The 25,185-nt window shown below is 38.9% G+C and overlaps 2 protein-coding genes across 4 annotated transcripts; both read left to right on the top strand.

Annotated features, from left to right (window-relative positions):
* The first annotated feature begins 1,423 nt into the window (after window positions 1–1,423).
* dnttip2 (deoxynucleotidyltransferase, terminal, interacting protein 2) lies at window positions 1,424–13,165 on the top strand. The gene is made up of 7 exons (XM_088926793.1): window positions 1,424–1,538; window positions 4,190–5,952; window positions 7,156–7,294; window positions 8,400–8,495; window positions 10,356–10,520; window positions 10,839–10,948; window positions 11,551–13,165. The coding sequence occupies exons 1-7, from the start codon at window positions 1,467–1,469 to the stop codon at window positions 11,645–11,647; spliced, it is 2,442 nt and encodes an 813-aa protein (XP_088782919.1). The 5' UTR covers window positions 1,424–1,466; the 3' UTR covers window positions 11,648–13,165.
* A 195-nt stretch (window positions 13,166–13,360) lies between these two features.
* paox1 (polyamine oxidase (exo-N4-amino) 1) lies at window positions 13,361–25,177 on the top strand. Of its 3 annotated transcripts, XM_088926796.1 has the most exons (9): window positions 13,368–13,433; window positions 13,942–14,047; window positions 14,862–15,019; window positions 15,477–15,915; window positions 16,395–16,588; window positions 18,300–18,555; window positions 19,225–19,337; window positions 20,399–20,556; window positions 23,789–25,177. In XM_088926796.1, exons 3-9 carry the CDS (start codon window positions 14,872–14,874, stop codon window positions 23,921–23,923), a joined length of 1,443 nt encoding a protein of 480 aa, XP_088782922.1. In that variant the 5' UTR covers window positions 13,368–13,433; window positions 13,942–14,047; window positions 14,862–14,871; the 3' UTR covers window positions 23,924–25,177. The 3 variants fall into 3 exon arrangements, with proteins under 3 accessions (XP_088782921.1, XP_088782922.1, XP_088782920.1); XM_088926795.1 differs by lacking the exon at window positions 13,942–14,047 and having other exon boundaries at window positions 13,361–13,433; XM_088926794.1 differs by having other exon boundaries at window positions 13,942–15,019.
* The last annotated feature ends 8 nt before the right edge of the window (window positions 25,178–25,185 follow it).

Genomic DNA, 25,185 nt, shown 5'->3' on the forward strand with positions numbered 1-25,185 from the left:
AGAAACATATTTTAGGGGTTGCAGAAACATATTTTAGGGGTTGCAGATCACAATTGTGATTGCATTAATAATAATAATTGCTTACACTTATATAGCGCTTTTCTGGACACTCCACTCAAAGCGCTTTACAGGTAATGGGGACTCCCCTCCACCACACTAATGTGCAGCATCCACCTGGATGATGCGACGGCAGCCATAGTGCGCCAGAACGCTCACCACACACCAGCTATCAGTGGGGAGGAGAGCAGAGTAATGAAGCCAATTCATAGATGGGGATTATTAGGAGGCCATGATTGGTAAGGGCCAATGGGAAATTTGGCCAGGACGCCGGGGTTACACCCCTACTCTTTTCAAGAAACGCCCTGGGATTTTTAACGACCACAGAGTACTGACCAGGCTCACACCTGCTTAGCTTCAGTAGCTTCCATGTTACCAAGTACATTATACATTACTAAAGTATTAAGGGCAAAGATCTGTCTTTGATTAATCATCATTAATTAATCATTAATCATTAATAAATGTTGTGATAATTAACTTAAGGTAAATTATTAATAGCTGTTCAATGATGCTTTTGCAACCTATGGTATCCTGCTCTGTGAAGTTCTCGGCAGATCGTTTTTAATTAAACTGGCTGCTCCTGGCCTAGACTGAAATTTGGAGGCACTTGATCTGCAGTTACTTATCTTTCACTTCAAATTAATGAACCAAAAACATTACCCTGGTGTATGCGCGTCTGCCCTTTTCTGATATCGCCTTAGACACCCTTGTTCGTGAAACTTCAGGAAGTTGAGCTGTCTTAGTGAAGCTTCTGCCAAATGCACCGCAACACATATCCCTCTTATAAAGTCACTATGGTGTGGTCATACAGCCATGCTGGTGATATTCATTGATCAGTCCGGTATTTTTATATATGACCCTAAGCATGCTGGGATGTTGTTTGCTTAAAACACGTAAACCACGCCTTTGTGGAAGATTTTACTTTGATGTACTGTACTTGGTCCCTCATTTACTCATGTATTTCCATTTTTTGTCCACTGCCGCAAACTAGTTTTTATTTGAATTTCGTGAAACAGTTAGGTATGCCCGCTTTGAAGCAACCAACGCATCTCATTTTTAACAAAAAAATGCACTATTTTGCCATTTACAGTATACACATAAATTGGTAATGTGCAGGTCTGAAATGCGACCAAAACGGGTTTTGAGAGATAAGTGCCGTAAAAAGCTCAGCTTTTTTATTTAGTATTTGAAATATTTTAACGGGGAAAGTGAATCGGTTCTAAGGTTCTAAAACGGTTGCATATCACTTTAAGAAGCATTCAGCGCACACGACTAAAAACTGCACACAGACGCTATCGACTCCATCTGAGTTCACCATCTTTTGCGCTAAATAGATTGGTCGAGTCTTGTCCCTTTACTTTCGAACGGAAGTTGGAGTTGGTTTAGAAGGTGGTGAGTAAGAAAGCAACATGGTTGCTACTAGGAGAGGAGCAAGTGTGGAGTCTCCAGACAGGACCAAAGCAGAAAAATCTCTTAAAACGGTAGTAATGTTATTGTTTATTGTTATTGATATGAATGTGGTTGTTTGGCCAGTGTTTATTTCAGACGATTGCATCCCTAGATGCTTTTACTGTGCCTGGAGAAATTGCTGATTAACGTGGCTGTGTTGTCTCAGTGTTAAAAATAAAATCACATAATTTTGAAAATGCTACAGTATCACATATTAGGCTGAAATTACATAAACTATAAGCTAAATTAAAATGGCAACTAAAGTTCAGATATTCAGTGAAACCTAGAGAAATCTTTGCTAAGCACAGATAGGTGAACGAAAGCACATGGTGATTGCTTGATTTGCGACTTGGAAAAAAGTCACATTGCCAGTCCCTGGCTTTTTAAAGTGTAGATGGGTCGATATAATACGTCAAATTCAGCAGTTTTGCTGCAATTGAATTTTTGCTGGAAACTACAAAGTAAATAATTTAACATTGAATTATACGAAATACACGAAAACAGATTAATACAGACAAGTCACCTGAATGACTGATATAGCTTACAATATAGTTGTAAGCGAAGAAAAATGGCAAAATCCGAGGTGTACGAGTTAACCGGCAGCTATACGTACTTAAGGCGATATGGTCAGTACAGTCCTCAATCTTCTGATTCTCCTTGTAAAAGAATTTGCCCATAGAGCTACAGTGCCTAAGCTGGAAAAATATTTAGATGACATGGCGATTTTCATGTCATGCTTTGCCTCATCAGTCTCTCAGACACACTTTACAAGTGGCAATGATCAATTTATCCCAGACACCCTTTAATTTGGTAATCTGCATGATTTAAATGCAAATAATTTATTATATAGTTGTGCTAGTCGTAAAATGAGGCATCAATATTCTTCAACAGAATAGTGATGTATACACTGTAAAATGGTCTAAATAATGGTTAATAATAAAAATATGCTTCCTATATTTAGACAATTGCTAAATTGGGTTTTAGTGAAGGGTTAATGGCTGCTTTGTAAAGGTAGGTATTCATGATGAGAACGCCTCTCAAGTTTGTAGCCAGTACTGTCTGCAAATTACAAGATTTCTTTTTGTCTTTGTCCCAGTGGTTCATATTATGAGTCATAGGCGCACAGGCTTCTTCGATCAGAAAAGTCATGCAGGATATTGCTCTGGGTTTTCACAGCTGTTGTCAAGTTTCTGATTACCCAAGAAATATACGTTTGAATTTTGTTTGTGCTTGCTTGTTGCCTAAATAATAAGGGCGGAGCAGTGGCACTGTGGCTAAGGACCTGCGCCTGTGGCTGGAAGATTGCCGGTTCAAATCCCACGGCCGGCAGAGGAATTCTACTCTGTTGGGCCCATGGGCAAGGCCCTTAACCCCAACTGCTCCAGGGGCGCCGTATAAATGGCTGACCCTGCGCTCTGACCCCAAGCTTCTCTCTCCCTGGTCTGTTTGCCTGTGGTTCTCATGGAGAGCAAGCTGGGGTATACAAAAAGACACATTCCTAATGCAAGACATTGTATATGGCTAATAAAGTGACCTTATCTCTAATACTTATAGAGTATAAAGTTGTATGCAAAGGTTTGGGCACCCCTGGCCAACTTACATGTTTTGTTGATTTTCTAAGTGAAAAGAAGTTAACATAGCCTCTGCAAACTTAAACTTGACATATTTCTGCAAATAAATAATAACTGTGCATTAATTTTTGCAGAAACATGTCAAGTTTAAGTTTGCTTGCTGCAGAGGTTGTGTTAACTTCTTTTCACTTTTTAAAAATCAACAAAATGTAATTTGGCCAGGGGTGCCCAAACTTTTGCATAAAACTGTATGTAGTAATGCTGTAATACTTTAATCAGATTAAACATTGGTAGATTAAAAGGCTTTTGCAACAAAATCAAAATAAAATGATTACAATATCTTGACATACATGAATGGCCTTTTTTCCTAACTAATCATGCCCATTAATAAAGATTTTTTCACTAACCGTACAAAAGCTTAACATTGATCAAAATTTCTACAAGGGCAATTGAAATACCTTCCATATCACAAAACACCAGGTTTTTCAGCCTTAATAAAAGATCAATTTACAATGGTGTGTGTCTCAGCCACAATCTCCTTCATTCAGTTTTTAATGTGTCAACAAAATTTATTTTTTGGACTGTAAAGTAGCTGTCCACGTATACATGTTTTTTCAAAAAAATAATGTAAGACACCTGACTTATTGATCACTTTAAGAGCAGCTGTGTCTATCCAGAGCTGCACAAGTTATTTTTTTGCAAATAGGTGCTTTGCAGCATGGTCTTTGAAAACAAAGTCAACAGCATTGGTATTCCTGTATCTTAAAAATATGAATACCAATTTGTAAACCAGACGTTTTTTGCATAAAACTGACTGGAAATATAAAAATTGCACATCCCTAGTATTCATGATTTTTAAAAGTAGGTATTTGTGATTTAGAACTCCTCTCAAGCTCACACCTGCTACTGTCCATAACTTAGAAGAGCTCTTTTTGTCTTTGTCCCAGTGTTTCATTTTTTCTGATAAGCAATCAAAGGTGTTTTTAATTTCATATGCCTGATATTTTTTTTATTTTAAAAGTCTTTTGAAGTTCCAACCAAGCCTTGTCATCGACTTTCTCTGCTGCAGTGTCCTTGCGTCCTGAAATCTAAATCTGATCCTTCTTGTACAGGATTCCTCCCCGACTCGTGTTCTTACTAGGACCAGAAGAACCACAGCGACAAAAACTGAGTCGCAGTCAGAGGATCCCTGTGACTTGCAACACGAAGAGGCCGAAGACATGGATTCTACCACTCGCACAGAGGAGGTTCAGAGCTCAGCTGTCAAGAGGATCACGAGATCAACGAGCCGGCAGACCAGGACTGTACAGCAGGTGGAATCCTTGAATGAGGTTGAGATTTCCGAGGCAGAGTCCTGCTGTTCCAATGTGTCCAGTGGACGTGTAACTCGCAGCCGCAGGACTCCAGCTGTGGCCCGAGTTAAACCTGCCTTGAGGGCAGATGATGATGATGATGACGATGATGGCTCTGAAGCAGAGTCGTGCTCTTCTTCTATTTCCACAGCTGGTCGCAGAACATCCAGGAGCCTAAGAAGCAGAATGGCATCACTGCACAAGCCCGTGATTAAGCTTGCAAGTTCAGAAACTGAAAATTCAGAGGCAGAATCCTGTTGTTCAGATATGTCTGGAGCGAGAGCTTTTGGCACACAGAGATCAACAAGGAGCCGGAGTTGCGCAGCTCCTCCTTGCACTCCATCCAAGTCTCAGACAGAGGACAAGGAGCCTTCAGAAGCGGAGACCCATGCCACCAGTTTATCAAGTCTTCAGGGCTCTGCAGTCCGTAGGTCAGCAAGGAATAGGCAGGAGAGGACCACTGTTCCAGCCTCCACAGTTCCTAAGAAGAAGGCTGAAGCTTCCAGTGCTTCTCCGTTATCTAGCTCCAGCAGACAAGCACTCAGAGCAAAAACTCAGTCTGTCAGTGAGTCACAGAGTAGTGGGTGCAACAAGGCTGTCCCTGGGCCTATCAGAAGTCAAGACAGGTTCACCTATAGTCAGGCTGAATCCAAATCCACAGAAGAGGTAACCGTTATATCGGATACGGAATCAGAAGATTCCCTAACTTGCACTGGTCCTCAGAGTCAAAAGAATGATGCAAAACAGGAAGTGGCGACCAAGTTTGCCAACAGCTCTCGCACAGGATCAGGGAGCAGTCGCCATGCACCATCACCCTTGGAGACCATTGCTGAAGAAAGGGCAAAGACCTTTCAGTCTCCTGCTGCTGTTCCCAAAGAGAGAGAAAAGAGGCTGCAGCCTGAGAGCTCCCTCCCAGAAATATCCAAGGACTCCCAGAGTTCTAGCCTTCTTGGCTCCCAGCCCGTCTGTCCATCTGAAGAGCTGACCACATCTAAAACCAACATTGAAGAGACTGAAGAGGAAGAAACCATGGACGTGGCCCTCAGTGAGTCCTCAACTTGTGAGATGGAAAAGACCGTGGCAAAGAGAGAGTCTGTTGCAAAACTGGATCCTGTGGAAGGGAAGAAAGACTCAAGTGGACAGTGCAGCACTGCACCGCAGGAATCACAGTTCATGAGTTTGCTGCTGAGTAGTGACGATGAAAATGATAGCGATGAGAGCAAGGCGCTAGATTCTGCTGGTGATGATGATGATGATGATGATGAAGTCTCTCAAGGAGAGAACCAGGCAGCCCTTTATAAATCCCCTCTGGATGATGGACTGTTTGTTATAGACACTCAGCCTGGACTGCAGCCTGATAAAAAGTATTACTTGGATACCAAAGGTATATGTGAAACAAGAGAGAGCGAAGAGGAGGAGGAATACAGTGATGAAGAAGCAGAAGAGGGTAAAGATGCTGAGGAATTTATTGATGAAGAAGATGAGGATACCGCGATTCTTTTGAAAAGTAAAAAGCCCCCCCTGTAAGTATCTAAATACCTACTTGAAAATATTAGTGAGTATAAGAAGTGTACACTTTCTTGTTCTTTAGCTGTTATGTTCTTGTATGATCCCGCCACTCAGCTGTTATGGAAAACCTTTAGATTCTCTTAGACCCCTGCTATATGTTTCTTTTTTAAGTAAGAAATTCAGATTTTATTATACTGTTTTTACAAAGGTAACTCAATGCATTATGCATGAAGTACAAAAACATTTAAGTTTAGAAATATAAAAACTACTAAATATAATAAATCCTAAATGAACAAGTAAATCTAGAGATGTTGAACTATTGATGGACACCATATCCATTTCCTCCTTTCTACTGACGTTGCCATACATACCCAAAGCCAATTAGTGCAGGTTGGTTATTTTTCAACCACGTTATCTGGATATTTTGGGATGATGTTGCACATCTCGGTGACAGTACCTTCTTGCTTTTGTTCCTGAAATGAACTGTCATAAACACTTTTTATTACTTTACTTTTTTGCAGCACATCTTAAGCTTTTATCTTGTCGTTTGTTGTAAATTCTTAAAATACTGTGTCATTTGATTTTGGATTGAAGATTCCAGCTTTTATAGCCTGGAGTTTTAATAATCCTTACATAAATAATCATTACACTCATATAGCGCTTTCCTGGACACTCCTACTGTTTTTAAGAAATGCCCTGGGAGTTTTGATGACCAGACAGTCAGGACTTTGGTTTTACATCTCATAGAAAGGATGGTGCTTTTTCTGCATTAGAGTGCACTAGCAATGAGTGTTGCCTACTGGTCCAACTAAATCCTCTTCCAGTAGCAACCTTAGCTTTCCCAGGAGGTCTCCCATTAGCTTAGCTTCAGTGGGTTTCCAGTTGTGAGGTGCAGGGTGATAAAGTTTTGTTCAGGGTGTAAAAAGGTACATTGCTTTGTGAGGTGACGAATGATCAGGTGTCCATATGCAGTAGAGCACTATATCGCTGTTTGTCCGGGTTTCATTTTGCAGATGTGTCAGTCATTTCATGTGAACTCAACTAAACCAAGGAGAAGTGAATCTTTGCTTTCTGTATAGGGAACATGGAACATATGAGTTTATTTGATTGATATGATTATTTAAAATGTGCCATAATCTATGATTAATAGATAGCACATTGTAAATTTCTTTAACAGTTGACGGGTCTTGTAAAATACTATCATTTGCTTTCAACAGGATAGAGTTGTCTAGCAGCATTGACCCAGGACTGAATATGAAACAAACTGGGGGACTGTACATTAGTCTTGATGGTGGGAAAATTAAGAGTGGCCCTAGTGCTCTGCAAAAACTGAAGGAGAAGAAGAAAAAAGATGAGGTATGTTGTTATGTCTGAATTAAAACTGTGTGGTTCTCAGCCCTTGCCAATGCCTTTCATTTCCCATCTCAGCTGAAGTCTTAATAACTGAGGATAATTCATCCCTGCTGTTGAACTGCTTCTTGATCTTATTAAAATCTTTTTTTCAACCATTTCTGGACCCCTTCTCTGTTTTTCAACATCCTCTGCTTCCAGTATGATGTTGTGAGGACATTAACTCCATTTCGCAATTTGTTTCCAAACTCTGGGCACCTTTAAGTAGTGGCTGAATGACATTTTAGTTTCACTTACCACACCATCAAGTTTGGCCGTGAGTGTTTTCCTCAACTCAAAATGTAATGTTATAATTAAAAGATTACAAAAGACACAAAATAAGGGATTGAGAACTTCTGGAGTCATGTGTTTTTAATCCAGACATGCTATTGAAACTGTCTCTGTAGGATTAGAGATATTCATTTAGAGGGTGCTGTTATTACTGAAGTGATCATTTGGAATTAGAAGCAGTTCGGTCTAAATTATTGTTAAAAGTTAATTAAAAGAAAACTGGTTCTTCAAAGTATGCTTGATGTTATTTTTTCATACTGACCAAGAAAGTGGTCTTTGACAGAATATTTAATTTTACTGAGGTATTCTTATTAGTCAGTATTTATCTGTAACAACTAATTTGCAGAAACCCAAAATTATCTTGAAACTAAATCTGTTTTTATAGCATATAATTACTGTGATAGGATGGTCACTACATTTCCATATGGTCACTTCAATTCAGTAGTAGCAAAAACCCTAGTCACATAAGGAAGGATTTCTGAATCATGTACTTTTTAAGGAAAAAGTTATTTATAAAAGGGAACTTTGTCACTTAAATTGAACAAAGCTTGTGGAGCATTCCTTTCAAATTTCTCAATCATGGTGGTGTGTGATCAACAGGCTTTAGAGACATGCCTTTGAGTGCCATTGTCAGTCAGCATTAGACTATATGTAAAAGGAAGGTTCAGACTGCAACCAAAGATTTCTGGGGTTGACAATATAAACTTGAGCAAGTAGACAAAATAATCTGAAATGTTTGCTACCCTATCAGACTGGTAATGGCCTGCTTTTGTGGTTGTAGCTACTGAGGAAGAGTGTGATCACTCCAGATTTTGAAAAGAAAGATGCTGTACCTCCATACCTAGAGTCAAAGGACCAACTGAAGAAGAAACGCAGAGTGAGTAGACGGGTCTTTTTTATGCTCAGGTTGGAGATATGTTGTACAGAATGAATATGAACACCTAAACTTCTTTGAAAGCCTTAAACCGAATTAGAACTACACCTCAAGCTTCAGACAGTATTAGGATTCTGACTGTGCGCAGAGCACAGCAATGTTCCATTTCCATACAGATACTGCCAAAGATCCAACTGTATCAAAGTGGTCCACATCTCTGCCTTTTTAAACTAAATATTAATGAACATTGGAAAGTAGCAGTGCAGTTTTGATGACTCTGAAAGAACAGTGGTTTTCAGACCAGGTTTGTGCATCTACATTCACAAATTTGTAATTAAGGGCATACTTTGAGATTTATACTTACAGATTTTGGAAAAAGTCAAATATTGCCAAAATATTAAATCCACCTTAAGCTACAAAGTAGCCTAAACACCTGGTCATGTTTGCTATAGAAAAGATGAGGAACTGTATATATGACATTAACCATCCTGGTTAACCACCAGACTGCTTTTTTCAACCCGGCTTAAGGCAGTGATTCTCCTGGTGTTTGAGGATTTGGTTTAAGAAATAAGAAACACACTGTAATCATAAATAAGATACCAAAATACTTTTTACAAAATACAAGTAATTGTCACAGTTTGGAGAGCAAGTGCTGCTGTCCCAAAATGTCTCAGCTAAGATGTTTGCTCTTATTGAACACTTTATTATTTAGTAATAAAATAGTACTAGTAATTATTTTTTCTATCAGGTTTGTTTTTATTCTACATGTTTGTTTTATTCTTGTTAATTAACACCCGTTTAAGACAAAGTTTCAGTTGATCTGTCAGTTGTATTGTGCATTCTGTCTTGGTATTACTTGGTATTAAGAGTATATTGCTTGTGTGATAATGTTAACAAATATAATTCTTTTTAATTATTTTTGTGACATTAGGCTCAATCTCAATTATTGCATTTCCAACTTGACAAATACCACATTTACTTATGGCTGGAATCAGCTTGAAAAACAGCAGCATAAATCAAGAAATAATACTATTTGGTATCTAAAATGTGTCAATTGTGGTAGATCACTGGTTAAATTGCCTGGGTGTAATGACAAGTTGGTGGCCACCAGAGGTCACTACTGCGTTAGTTGGTGGGTTTTTCTTTTCTTTTCATTGCAAACAGGTTGGTAATAGTCATGGTAGTCAGTAATCAGAACCCACGGTTATTATAGCAGTAATATAAGGTATTATATAGAGAGCCTTCAAAAATGGCTTTTCAGAGTGTTTTACAATACGAACAAAGTACACAATAAGAGGAGACAGAAAGGGTTTGTAATACAAAAGGAAAGCAAAAGGGCAGATTACCCCCTTAAACCAATTAAATAAAAGTGGATTGAGTATCATCAGCATAAAAATGATAGTTTAGACCTTGGTAGCATGAAAGGTTAGCTTTACAGCTCTTGGGTTCTGGGTTTGATTCTGCACTGTATGGAATTTGCATATTCTGTCAAGAGAGGATCTTCCACTGTGCAGTTGTTGACTTTCTTGGTTTAAATGCCTGATACTGATGTGTTCTCTTGGTTTCCTTTACCTTAATGTAAAAGTTCAGAAAAACACAGCCTTATACATCACCAGGTTTTTACAGCTTTTCGGGCGAACTGCCTGTCCATTTTAAAGTTATTAGCTAGTGTTCTGTGTTGGAGGTGTTTCCCTGAGTCTGCACCATGTCAGACATGCGAACCCTGATGCAGTACAAGCTCTTGTCATTTGTATTTCGTGAGTGGCTTCTAATTGAAATGCCTCCTACTGCCTGTTCTAGTTATTGGTTTAAAAAATCATAAGCTAGCTAATGTAATGTTATGTTTTCTTAAAATTTCATCAGGAGGAGAGAGCAAAGACTACAGGGGACAGCTGGTATAATATGAAGGCCCCTGAACTGACGGAGGAGTTAAAGAACGACCTGAAAGCCCTAAAAATGAGATCAGCTCTGGATCCCAAAAGATTTTACAAGAAGAATGACCGGGAGGGATTCCCCAAGTATTTCCAGGTGTGCAGCTTTTTTAGGACTGTTCGAGAATCTAAGGTCCTTTCTTTTAATAAATTATATCTACAGTGGAACGTATATATGATTACTTGTTTTAAAATAACTTTATTGAGAAAAATTAAAAGTTAAACATTTAGGGTTTCTGAATTTTTTAATAATGATTCACCAATACTTAAAATATGCATGTGCAGCGTGCTGAATGCCTGTTTCTTATTAGCATTTAGTTTTTTGTGGCTGTTTTAAATGGGTTCCATTATAAACCACAGAAGTGTTGGCATTGTGTTGATCTTTTTAAGTGGCTGTTTTAAATGTCTGTGTCAGGTTGGAACAGTAGTGGACGACCCTGTGGATTTCTATCATGCACGGATCCCTAAGAAACAGAGGAAGAGGACTATTGTTGAGGAATTAATTGCTGATGCTGAATTCAGAAGGTTTGTATTGCAGTCAGTGGTGCAATTTATAAAGTATGAATGTGAAATTAATCCAAAGGTTATTCAGCAATTATTCTTATTTTTCTGTTTAAAAATGTGCTGTCTAAGCTATGTGGTGTCTCTAAATTATTACTGTGTTATGGATGGAATGGTTCATTTTTTTGCTAGGGGATAAAGATTAGACAGTGAAGTTTTATAAATTGTTAAACCTATTTTCCATGCATGAATACTACTGTAGATTCCATCTGTGTTTTTAAGCTTTGATCTTTAAAACAGAACTTTAGTACATGAAGGGGAGATTTAATACTGATGTTTGCAGTCCTGGTCCTGAAGAGCTCAGCCCTTAAGGAACTCCAATTAATTCAGTAATACTCCTATTAGGCTGTTTTCAGCTAATAAACATTTTGGAGCTTGCCTTTTAACTACAAAAGTTCATAAGTAACTTAAAACCTTAAATAGCATAAGTAAAAAAAACAGCAGGGCTACTTTTGCTTCGAAGACTAGAACTGAGAACCCTTCTCTGGATCGGTAGACACTTGCATCTTTGTTATACAGCTGTGCTGTGGGGTCTCTGGTCATTCCTGTTTCATTTTTTTTTCTAGTTACAATAAGAAGAAGTATAAGCAGATCCTGGCAGAGAGAGCCGCCCTGGCAGCTGGCAAGAAGAATCGCAAGAAAAACAAATTTCACAAGAAGTGAAACTGTGTACTTGAAGTTGAAGTTAGGCACCAGATCCCCAATTCTGTCTATGTCATTTTTAAATAAACATAAAGGACTATGTAAGAGTATTTTTAGGTATTTATGCATATATCTGCTATTTTATCAGTCATTGGTATATGATTATTACTCAATTTAAATAGGGATCTAAAGTGTGTGAAAAACTATATTTCTTGTATTTCAAATGAATAACTGGCAGAAAATGTGCATCTTCATCATTAGTCACAAATTGTCACATATTTTTACTGGTTACCTAAAAAATCTGCTGGGTTGGTGCTCTCCTGAGCCACAGTTGGACCTTGGGCTTAATCTTTTCTAACTGATTTTTTATAGTCATAGAAAACACCTTAATAAACCATTGCCATCATGCTGTCTTGCTGTGTGAAGAGCTGCAGGAGTTAAGAGACACTTGATTTAATTACAGATTTTCATGATGTTGCCGAGATCATGTGTCCATTCCTAGGGAGTGTTCAATGGGGGTCTGATAGCTTTTACAGTTTCTAAATTTGTATGCTAACCCAATCCACTGAAGCCAGTAAATGGTGCTGCAGATGATTGTCAGCTATAGACATACAGTAGCTGATTGTATGGAATTGGTTTGGTACAGGGAAGAGGGTTTTAATGGGATGTGACTTTGGGACCTTCCTGACCACTCTCTGGAATTATTCTCCCCATTCTACTCTGGAGTTCCCATTCCTGCAAGTGGGAATACCTACTGTTTTTTTTTCCACCTACACACTTGACTTTTGTCCTTCGAAGTTGAACGTCATTATAAAGGAGACTAAAAGGCAAAGTTCAAATCTGGATAGTAACTGAAAACAGTTCAAATGAGTTCTGTTACTTGGTCAATTTAGGAGTTCAGTTAAATCACAGAGAGTTCAACTGGAACAAAAAAAACAGTAGGTGTCATCTCCCCAGGTCAAAGGGAGAAGAACCCCTGTCTTAGTGAGAAATAAAAACCTGTCTTGTGACTGAAGAAAATATACTGTATGGTGCCCTCTGTCTTTTCTGTATGCACAGAGCCTCATGGCGAAAATTATATGGTTGAATCCTGAAATGGCCATAAAAAACTGAATGCACATTTTGAATGTTTCCTGTGAATTTGTGGATACTCGATTTCAGAACTGCTTTAGAAAATCCTCAAATCAATAAAAAACTTAAAATGCAGATCTCCGACATAAAGCCCCATTAGTTGTTAAATATTTAAATTAACGGTTAGATTGACCCCCATTCAAGTTACATTGCTTGGTTTTCCTCCTTCTATGATGAAAAAAGGAATACACCCCAACACCATGTAACCTAGACTGTGTCACAACATTTAGCAGGAAACTTTTTCCCTGTACTGTTAAAAGTCTGTAATCTACAGAATGTGTGACTGTTCCTCTGTAATGGGCTATGACTCAGTTGTTTATTACTCACTGCCTCATGGAAAAATTTGATAATTTGTCATATTTATCTTCCCAGTAGTGGTTTTGGATAAAATCCTTCTAACGTCAAAGGTACTATACAAATGTAAGTTATTATTCTTATTATACTCTTAATGGGCATTTAGCAATGTGGGACAGTCTGCAAGAAAATGCACTCTGCCTAGTTGCCTAGCTCTCCTGCCAAGTTTTCCCACATGATCCTTTTAAACCACACCCCTGACTCAGCTCACACAGTGAGTTTATAACTCTCCAGTACAGGAAGTATATCTAGTGCACTCCATTTCAATTCAATGTGAGGGAGGCTTCTGACAGTTTGCTGATCCACAAAGACTTGTCTGAAAGTAAGTAACAGACTATATACCACCTTTATTAACTGGTGCATATGTTGTGTACTGACGGTAATACAAACTAACTTTGTAATTTACAAAATGTGAAGGTTTAAATTTTTTGAAACTTCGCTGAACATTCCTATTATGTCTGCTGATGGGAATATTTAGTAAATATGTGCAGTTGAGAATTCCTGTCTGCTCTCACTTTGAAAGTGGTTCAATAGTTTTGAACCACTTTGAAGTAGGTAGTAGTTTTAATGTTTTCCCCTTTATATATTGCAAGGGCTATGAGGTTTTTCAATTTTGTTTGATAACAGGAATTATAGCTAACTTAATGTATAGTGAGCATTAATGTTCCCAAATAATGTGCTTGTGTTGGCACTGCATAAAGCACATATTCTTATAGATTCTGTTGTAATCTCCAGCTGGACTTTCATAGTTAACCTTTGACTTTTAAGTTTTTGCGAGGTCTGTAAAACAATTTTGATCCTTCATTTCTCATTAATTTTATGTTCTGCAGTATTTATGAGCTCATATGGGCAGCTTAGCAGATTTATGCAGCTGCTTCAGGATATTCAGGCTGTCTTGCAGATTCTCCCTTCACTCTGTTCTGCTATGTGAGAAAGGTACTGTAGCCCCTTTTTTCCCTCAGACATGGTTAAGGAATGGAAAGGATTTGAACGGTTTATACGCAAGGTAAATTAGTGTTCTCTAGATAAGCATGGAAATGTATGGGTTCTAGACAGAAAGTGTTACACAACCATGAAATTTTACTTGCTTAAAAGTAAGTGAAACCTGTGATGCACAAATGTTTATTTTAGTGGTGAAACATGTCACTTAAAGTACATAGTGTTTTGGCTGTTTCATTTCCCAAGCTAAGAGCTGAAACAAAGGCTGTAAGCTGATGCATGCTGTAAACGTCACTGGAAGAAGTAAGCTGGATGTGTGTGCTACCTTTCACACATGCTGCTGAGCCTGTCTGTGTTGGGGACTAAAATTCTGTCTTTGTACTGTATGAACCTAGGTGGCAATGTATAGGTAGGTATAGTTGGTATATCTACCAAAGAACTAGAGGAGGCACTACCACGTATTTACTTAAGATTTACATTTTAAGCTTACATTTTTCAGGTTTTGTAAGCACAAAATACAGTATATCTTTACTTGCAATATGATTGCAAAAGAGGACTATCAACGAAGGTAACTGGATGCTTGCTTAGAGGTCTGTGCTCATGTGCTCTGTCACAGGATATGCTGGAAGACTACAGGGTTACAGGCGAAGTTGCAGATGGCATTGTAGCTACGTGACTTTGAGTACTGAGAGTATCTTTGTTGCGGCAAGATGAATGCTCTGCTGTTCAAAGTGCAGGGAGGCAGCTGCAATGTGACGCAAGCTATTAGGACAATTCTGCTGCCAAGTTCTTATCTACTTCTGTCCTGCAGCTGTATAAACATGAAAAAGAACCCAAGGATTGTGGTGGTGGGGGCTGGCTTGGCGGGGATAGGGGTGGCCACCAAGCTCCAGCAGGGTGGATTCAGTGATGTATATCTCCTGGAAGCTGCAGCTCAGCCAGGAGGCAGAGTTGCCAAGGCTCAACAGGGTAAGTGACATTCTTGTGTTATGTGCACACATTCAAAATAAAGGATGTTACTAGAAATAAATAGGAGAAGGGTTTATACTTTCTGCAAAAGGGAAGTAAGATTATAGAAGTCATCTCTCTTGTATTTTTTTAAGGCCAAATGTGAATTTGTTGCAACATGTGACTTTTTGGAATGGATGGGACCATGCTCATTTCTGCTTATGATGAGCTTTCATTTCCGTTTGACATTTGTACTTCTAAAATTGCTGTAGTCCCTTCAGTCAATGGTTTCCATCATCTTATTCGAGATAATCTTCAAACACCAACCCCAAAATGGGGTTATGAATTTGTATTAGCAAGAAAAGCCTGGCATTCACAGGCTTCACAAAATCCTATTATTGTTTGTGTTCCTGTTTTATTGACAATTCTGTTACACATTGGAAGTTATATATAACACATTCGGTCATGTATTTAACAGGGAAGACCTGGGTGGACACAGGCGCTCAGTTCATCCACGATGCCTCTGAATCAAATCCTGTATTTCGCCTGTCAAAACAGTACGGGCTTCTGCATGAAGTAAAAGAGAAGGAAGGGAGGTGGAAAATTTACAGCAACAGTGGCAGCGACATTGACATCAACTTTGCTGAAGAAGTGTACAGTGAAGGAGAAGGAATCATCCGCCAAAAGTACAGCAACTGTGCAGGGAAAAGCATGGGAGAGCACTTCACTGAGAAGGCCCAGGGAATATTGGAGAAAATGGATGGTGATCCAGAGAGCAGAAAGTGGGCACCAGGCCTGCTCAGCATGGTGGCCAAGGATACTCTCATTGACATCGGGGCTTCGGACCTCAACTCCATTGCTCTAGATTCATGGCAGTATTTTGAACATAGCTCTGGAGATGATCTCAATATTGAAGGGTAGATCTCCTTTCTGTATTTACCTTTAGATTAACATATTGTATATTAATAGTAATATAGAAGTCACACAGAGGACCAGAGAAAGGCAACTTTGCTACTGTAGGGCTTTGATCCTTCCTTCTATTCTTAATTACTTAATTAACTCATGCATTTCTTTCAGTTTTTAGTGAATCAGGGCTTTTCAGTTTGAGATTTTGTTTTAACAGTATCTCCATAGAGAGGCATAATAAATGTATGGATTGGCATCCTCTATCTAAAACAAGTGTATTCACTAATTGTAATATGTTGTCTTTGGCATCCATAGTTTTAGACATAAGCATTAGTGTTCAATCTCTAAAATTTAGTTCACATCTCAACACTTTATTGAATGAATGAATAGAGATGCACTACACATTACACTTCATAAAATAATGAATATCAGGGCTTGTTCACCAAATCAAGTGCCAGATTGCTAGCTTTTTACTTTTTTGATGTTACAGAAATATGTTTCACTTAGTAGACAAGATACTGGAGGACTTCCCTAAAGACAAGATTTTGCTGAACACAGTTGTACGTCTAATTGAGTGGAATGGCTCTTTTAACTCCAAGGATTCTCAGCAGTATCCGGTACGTGTGGTTTACGGAGAAGATAAAGAACTTTTGGCAGATCATGTTGTGGTCACCATCTCCCTGGGTAAGGAGGGCTTCCTTATTTACAAAGCCATTGAACTGTAGCTTTTCTGATGTGATTTACTGTATATAACACAAGCTTATGTTTTGAAACATCTGTTCCCTGGTAAGGTTTGAATAATATACAAATGGCTTAGTAACAAAGTGCACTTCATTTGCTGCACTTTTCAACAAATTCATACTGAATTGGATCACTTGCGGTAAAAATCCCATAGTCCAAACTTTGTCTGGATTATAACTGTAACCAGCATTTTCCCTTCTTCAGGGTTGAGTGGGTTCAGTCTGCAAACACACCTTCATCCTGCCCTGAAATGACCACTGTGTCTTGGCAGGCTCCTCTGCCTTTGCTATGTTTCTAGTACGAGATGTGTATCATTCCTAAGGTTTATGCTTTCTCTCGCTGTAGGCTTGTGGGGCTAACTGTGTGAAAAATGGCAGAGGACTGTACAAAGTTTGGAGGAAAGCATACAGTCATTATTTCTTTCTGTGCTGGTTTGAGGGTCATAGTGGTGACCTGAACATACTGGCAATTCAAGACTGGTGTGTTAGAAAATAATTCCACGTTTACAAGAAATAGACCAAGTTCTACATCACTGAAGGAACCATTCTTTACCAGTTCTAACCATGCTAAAGTTTATCAAATACAAAAGCACTGCTTCCTAGTAATACGATGTCAGTTGCTCTGAGGAGTGGAAAATGATGTGCATGATATGCCGAAGAAACAGCAAACTTAACCAGCTGCAGGATGAGTAATCACCAAACTGTAAATCTGTATTGTGCCCTATCATACAGCTTCTATGGCAACGTTATGAGGAGAGTTTTGCAACTATACTATTCAGAAGCATAGGGGTCTTCCTGTTTTGTTCAAACTGAGATATGAGTGACTTCAAATATTTTGCTTCATTTTCAGAATATTGTCTTGGTCTTACCTTACAAATGCTTAAAGGTGCCTGTGAATACATGCATAACTCTGTAGAACAAGAATTACATATCTTTAGTTGTTGTGTAGTTAATCTAGGGCTTGCTTTGATAAATACAACATTATTTAAACTTTGTACAATCTTAGCATTTGTGGTGCAACACAGAATGTAATACTATTCATGATCCACTTAGCTTTTGCTACACCATTATATGAGAAAAACAACACTGTTGTTAGTTTGGCATATAACAATACAAAAGAAATGCAATTGGCATAGCAGACTTTTTTAGGAAGCCCGGAAAGTAATCACAATGTTTTATAAATGTACTCTCAAAAAATTGATGCATTCCCTGATGCTGTATTAAAAAGCTTCATTAACAGAGATGTTGTTTGCACCTTGATTTATAAATCCTTCTGTATATCGTATTGCCTTTTCTTTATTATTCTCTATTAAAATGTGAAAAAAGGAAATGTGACTATGTCTCCTCCACTGAATGAAAACACAATAGCGTGAATGTAGACCTGAAACAAAGAATTCTGACACTTTTTGGTTTCATTGCAATCATCATTTGGTTGATAAAAAAAATCTTTACATTTTGAGGACAATTGGCTGCTTGTCACGAGTGACTATTTTTTGTGGTAACTTTTCCCACAATTCAGTTATGTCCCCATATGGACAGTAATACATGTTTGGTCCCACATGCAGGCATGGAGTGCACAGTGTTTTCTGAAGGCTGTTTCTCACAAAGCTCTCCAAAGAGTAATATCCTTTTGTGTGTTTTTCTTCTTGCTTTAGGTTGTTTGAAATCAATAGCCTCAACCCTCTTTTCTCCCCAACTCCCTGATGACAAGATTCAGGCTATTGAGAAACTCAAGTTTGGGACCATGAACAAAGTGTTCCTGGAGTACCAGGAGGCTTTCTGGGAGAGTGGCGTGAACGAGATAAGCCTACTGTGGAAGGATGAGACCCCCTCCTTTCAGTTCACTGATTCTGATCCTAATGCCTGGCTGAGGTTTCTCCACAACTTTACAGTCATGCTTCCACAAGAGAGGTAGGCAGCAGGCAGTATGGCTACTATTATCTCAAAAGGAAATGTTCCAGCCACATTTACTCCTATTAGATGCTGTGATATTGTTGGCGTTTTATAATTTCATAACCCGGGGAAATAAGAATGGAGAGTTGAAGCTGCTAAAAATGGTGAATTTTTAAGAATATGAAAATGTCACGATGAGAGGAGGCCACTCATCCGTTTTAGCTGTTTGGAAGAAAGCAACTAATTGGTTGAAGTATGTCTTTAACCATTATTATAAACAAAACAGGGTATAGAAGTATGGCTGCTGTTGCTGAATAGCTTGCTCCACACTCTCACAACCCTTTGGGCAAAGTATTGCTTCATCCTTTGTTTCCTAAGTGTACAGCATTGCCATTTTCTCTTCTCATTTACCTGGTGACAACGTTCTGTGTTCAAGTTATATTAAGAAAAAGAAACCAAGCACATTGTAGTGGCTTTATCACATTGTTGCTTGTCACTGTTAGCTTGCATTAGACTTTATATTTTCCATTTTCTATGCAGCTTGTGATCAGTGCACTTCAGGGATTTTTTAAGGCAGTTTTCAGTTAACCGTAAAGGGATGGTCAGTGTGTAGCTGTCAATGGCTGGTTCTGTCATTAAACTGCACTTAACTCCAGGATGTATGACCTATCACCTGTGCTTGGCCAGGTTTGGGAATGTCCTGATTCTGTGGGCTTCTGGACAAGTGGCTGAGCAGATAGAGAAAAAGACTGAGGAGGAGCTCTCTGTGGCAATCACTGAACACCTTCGGAAATTCACTGGTAACATTTGTATTACAACTATAACTATGACTGCCACTGCTGCTGCTAAAGCTAACACTCTTGCTGACAGAAAGTTTGGAAATATAATATTCTGAACTGCAGAACATAAGAAAAGTTGCAATGAAGAGGAAACCTGCAGTTCATCCTAATTATGTGGTTGTAAGTAGCTTGTTGATGCTCAGATCTCGAAAGTGATTTATTGGAGGACCCCAGAGAATCTGCTTCAACAACATTTTTGTTCCATTGCCCTTTGTATAAAGACATGCATTTCCACATAATTTCCACTTCTGTACTTAAAGGGGAACTGCAGTCCCAATTTCTCAAACTGGTTATTAAATCTTGGTAACAAATTAAATTCATTGATATTACAGAAAAAAAGACAAATTTCAAATTAACCACAAAATCGTGAAGTTTGTGAAAGTACTGTCAGTCCCCATGTCAACACAAACCCCTGGTCTCACCACAGGTAAGAGAGAGAATTGCGCCGTGATGCAGCCCTTCCTGCTCACTAGCCACTCTAATCACTAGAGTAATGCGATGTACAAGCGAATAAGTACAGGTTGTGCAACAGACATTTCACTACAGAAATATTCCAGTGTGGTCTGCATGCAGTTAACAAGTAAGTAAGCAAAACCATCTCAAGGTCAAGAGAAATATTTCTATTGGATTACAAGACATGTATTCACAAGCCTGCTTGTTTATAATGTCATTGGGCCACACACATCACCAAAAATCTTGTGGCCTAGTTCTGAATTGCAGAATATGGCACTGTGCAAACCTGGAAATTATGTTTATTTTGTGGTGTAAACACCTTACTTTTAAACATTACTTTGTTCATTTTACTTTTATTGTGGTTTGAAATGCACTCATCAATGCTGATTCTTTCTAACCCCAAAATATAAAAATAACATTGCAGTTCCCCTTTAAGTCTGTTTATTGTTAAGAGTGAGGAGACATTTCCTTTAAAACACAACAGCATTATTGTTGACAGTTAAATTTCTTATCAACAGCAGCGGAAATATTATAACAATTATTACTATTGCTATTATTTCTCCTTTCAGGAAAGCCTGATCTACCTCCCCCCAGGAGAATTTTATGCACTAAATGGTACAGTAACTCCTTCATCCGCGGTGCCTACACCTACCTGCCTGTGGGAGTAGATGGCAAGCTGATGGACAAACTGGCACTGCCTCTGCCAGGCAGGGAGGCTGCTGGCCAGGTGGGTGTGACAACTGATGCCCCCTTCAGTGGTGCTTCCATGGTGGCCCATGGTTTCTTTGCTAATGTCCGATTCAGGGTCTAACCAACTTACAGTGAGTGTAGAAAGTATTTTTGAAAATGTTTCTCTCCTTTAGCATTAACACTCCATAATAAGCTCTGACTCAACCAGTTGTTTTCAGAATTTGCACAGTATGTTAATTGGAATCCTCCTGTTTGCAATTAAAGTGATTAACTATTCAGATGGAACAGACCTCTCTTTAGCTGCCTTTAGACCTGTAAGGATAGATATACCTGTCTGTGTGCATTCTCACTGTTTGACTTTGCATACAAATTAGACAAAGGGCCCAAAACAACCCTGAAAGACTAACAATGTCTCATAACTGAGTTTGGAGAAACTTTGAACGAGTCAACAGTGGTTCAAGTACTCAACAAATCTGGGCTGTCTGGTAGTGGTTAGGAGGAGGCCATATTTGAAAAAAGCACATAGGAGCCTCTGGAAACAATACGGAACAAAATTGTCATCTAATGACAAAAATTCTGTTATTTGGCCATAATGCCAAGAGTTATGTCTGGTGAAAGAAGAGCACTGCTCATTACTCACTAAACACCATCCCCACATTAAAGCATGGTGGTGGCAGCATAATGTGGTGGGGACTGGTATGCTTGTCAAAATAGAGGGCAGAATGAATGAAGCAAAAAAAGGCAGATCCTGAAGCACAACCTGGAACCTTCTGCAAAAGATCTTTCTGAGATACAGAAGTTCAGATTCATAATTCAACAGGACAATGACCCTAAATCCAAAGTCATTGCAGTCCTTGAGTGGCTTAATGTTGTAGGGTTACTTTTCATTTGGTTTTTTTTTATTTTCAAAAAGAAGAAGGTTGAAGTCCTTGAAGTCTAGATGTAAAGAAAATTCTGTGGCAGGAACTGAAGATTGCTCTACACCACCATTCTCTGAGTAACCTGCAACAGCTCGAGCAATTATGCAAAAATGAATCACGCAAGATGTGAAAAGCTGGTTACAACTCCCCACAAAAAACTTGAGGCTGTAATTGCTGCAAAAGTGGGAGCAAATCAGTATTGAAATGCTTAAGGTCTCAGGGGGTGAAAGCTTGTTCAAGCTAGATTTTTTAGTTTTCTATTTTTCATAAAATGTTCTCTTACAATAAAAAATATTATCCCCCCATTAAAATGTTAAGTAGTTTTTTGCTAATAGTACAAAAATAATTATTTGCATAAGTGTTGCAATTTGAGGTTGTAACACACCAAAATGTGCAATCCAAGGGAGGTCAAGACTTTCTACACCCACTGTAACTCTCAAGGGTTAGGAATGGAATAATGTTTACCATTGTTGTAGACAAAGCAGTTTCCTCATCTTTGTGCTGCCTAGGGCTTTTCTCTTGCCCTTTGGTTTGCGTTAGAAGTAATTTCACAATTTATCTCCTAGTCCTTACGTCAAAACAAAGTGTGCTGGGTTGTTTCTGTTGTGACAGTGTGGAGTGGAAGGGGCCAGGTGAAGGGATTGAAGCACTGGTGTGAGGTTAGCAGGGACCAAAAATCATACAAAAAGAGTAAAGAAATAAAATAGTGCTTACCCTATTTAGCGGGGTCCAGTTTGGTAGAGCAGGGCGACTAAGGCAAAAACAAAACAAAAAAAGTGTATGTGTACCTGCCCTGGTGAAAATACGTGATGGGACAGGCAAAAAATAAAGAAAAAGAACATCTTATGCTGGTGCAATCCCCACTGGGACTGTCGGTGTAAAACTCCCCCTTCCGGGGTGTCCCTACTCGTCCCTTTGGGGGGTGTCCAGTGTGCTTTTATTGGATCTTGAGAGCTATGGCTCATCTAGAAGACAGGACAGCTGTGACTACGAAGACGAGGCATTGTTCTTCTACCAGGGCTCCGCCTCCACACTGCGTAATGCCCCTGCGTAATGCCACACTGTTAAGGGGCCACATCAATTTCACTTCGGGATCAATAAAGTCTTATCTATCTAAGGTCAGTGGGACCAGCAAAACAGCAGCTCAAAGACCTTCTAAATAGTTCACCTGTTGTAGTTACTTGAATTTTTGCTAATTGTTTGAAATGTTGAATTTGCATGTGGATTTAATTAGGGAGATTGTTACAGGTTAGCATTGCTGCCTTGAAGTGGGTCCTATCTCCATACCTGGGGTCCTATCTCAGTGCAGTTTATATAATTATCCCCATTTCCACATGCATTTCTTCTAGGTCCTCTGCTCCCCCCCCCCCACAGTCCAAAGACATATTGGTAGGTTAATTGGCTTCTGGGAAAACTGGTCTTTGTTTGCATGTCTGTGAGTCTCTAGATTTAGAAGTGTTGTCCTGCCTTCCATTAGGACAAATGGGAGCTTATCTAGGTAAAGCCTTCGTCCAGGGGGAAGCGAATAGGTAATACATGGGAATGATTGGGAAACAGAACATTTCTCATTCATTCAGAGCCTGAGAATGCCACCTACAGGGCATGACCGTGTATAGATGTACAGTATGTCAGATTTAAGTAGTTCAGGTGGGTAGCTATGTCAGCATGCGTAGTCTGCAAATGAACAAGTAATAGATTTATTCCATGCTGAAAAGAGAAGAGAGAAAAAACGTGAACACTCCTGAAGAAGGCTTCACAGTAAAGATTCATTTTGTGGTGAACACAGTCAAGAGAAGACACACCAGTTTGGCTGTTAAGCCTTCTTCAGGTGTGAGGGAGAGAGAGGAAAGTAGCAGGGAACAAAGGACAGTGCAGGGAGATATAAAGTGTTTAGAGTTGACTGCCAGTAGACCAGGAAGCAAAATTTCAGTAGACTAAGTGTATCTTGGTGGCAGTAAACTCTATATAGTAAAAACAGACAGGATAATATGTATAATAAATATACAGAGCAGGTTGGGAATGTAATAAACATTAAGATCTACAATATCCTGGACCTTCTGTCAGAGTTTTTTATGTGCCAAAGTCCCATCTGGAGAATGGCCATCCTGAGGTGAGGGCTTTACCACAGTTTGGGTAACTTTTTAATGGTCACACTGAAGCATTCCTAACATATCAGTGGCTGTGAAACACACTGCTCATCACAGCCACTCTCCAAACAGCTCTTTGAAACACCCTTTCCTGAAAGGCTCTCTGGAATTTACTTTCTAGGAACATAAAACATCTTCCTCCATCTTTTACATGACGGTGATTTCCTTTTGACTGAAGCTATTCTTAAACTTTTGGTTCCAGGGGCTGCAGGTGCTGTTTGCGGGAGAGAGCACTATGAAGAACTTGTATGGCACAATACAGGGGGCCCTGCTGTCAGGCGACAGAGAGGCAGACAGGCTTATCCAGCACTACCAGAGGACCGTGCCCAAAAGCTGAACGTGACACTGATGAAAACAATATTATTTTCTTACTGCACTTCTATATATATAGATACTTGATTGTCCCCTGCTGTGGAAATTTGTCTTTGGCTTCTCCCATAGACGCACACCAAATTCCTCTTTGTGCTCCACAGTGAAGCAGAAGTTTAATGAAGTCAGGTCTTTGCCTGCTGCAGTTCCCTTGCAATAAACAAAGCCTCTCTTGCCATGCTGGATCCACCATTAATCTCACTATCTTCCTCTTCCTTTCACACAACCTGTCTATTTTCTTGTCTTTAATGAGAATATGCACTCACTCGCTAAAACATTAGGAATCCCCAAAAACTAACATGCTGGGCTTCCACGAGCCCTATTTATAATGACCCTACTTGTTAAAAAGGATGGGAAAGGGACACCGTCCAACTGCTCCCTGCCAAAAACACCACATAGCTCTGGCTCTCTATGTGACATATATGTTATTAGTACTGTGGGCATGTATACAGTTTAAAAAAAAACACAACACTTCAGAAATGTTTGGTTTCACAATGTGAAAATGAAGAAATTTAATAAGCATTGCTTCATAGGCCCCACATGTGAACCCTCTTCTCTCTGGAAAAACTGATCTCTTTTTCAGTTGTAAGTGTGTACGTTTTTGAGTCTTAGAGTGATCACATAGTGGGATTTATTTGGGATGTATTTCTTTATAGTAGGGTGACTTAACATATTAACATATTATATATGTTACAAACATTTTCACTCCCTGAATGCCTTCATTTGAACCATTGGAAGGAACATCTAGATCCCGTCTGCAGAAGAAAACCCCTTTAATTCAATAGTAATCATTAATGCATCCAAAGTCTGAAAACTGCATTAAAATTAAATTAAATCTGGAAATAAACCACAAATTTAGATTTCAAAACATACTGTCACATTAGTTATTATAATGGAATTAATTGTCAATGCACATTTTGATAACATATCATAAAAGTATAAAAACAATAGGAATCAAATGGATCCAAAGTAGACAGAATCCAGTCCAAGCAATAATGCTACAATTGGTATTATCATAAATTCAGAAAGACGACATAATTATTAATCTCACACTTACCAGTTGAACTTGAAATGCTCCCCTAGATCACTTGCCAATTCCAGATAGAATTGTGAATGTTTTATTCAGTCCTCTTTTGGTGTTTCTTGTTTGAGAGAGGCAGCTTCTGTTATGAACTATGAATGACATTGCTATGAATTAAAAGTTTGTTAATTTAATGTGGAATTATTTTA

Source organism: Atractosteus spatula, chromosome 11, assembly GCF_055471065.1.
Source record: "Atractosteus spatula isolate fAtrSpa1 chromosome 11, fAtrSpa1.hap1, whole genome shotgun sequence".
Lineage (NCBI taxonomy): Eukaryota > Metazoa > Chordata > Actinopteri > Semionotiformes > Lepisosteidae > Atractosteus > Atractosteus spatula.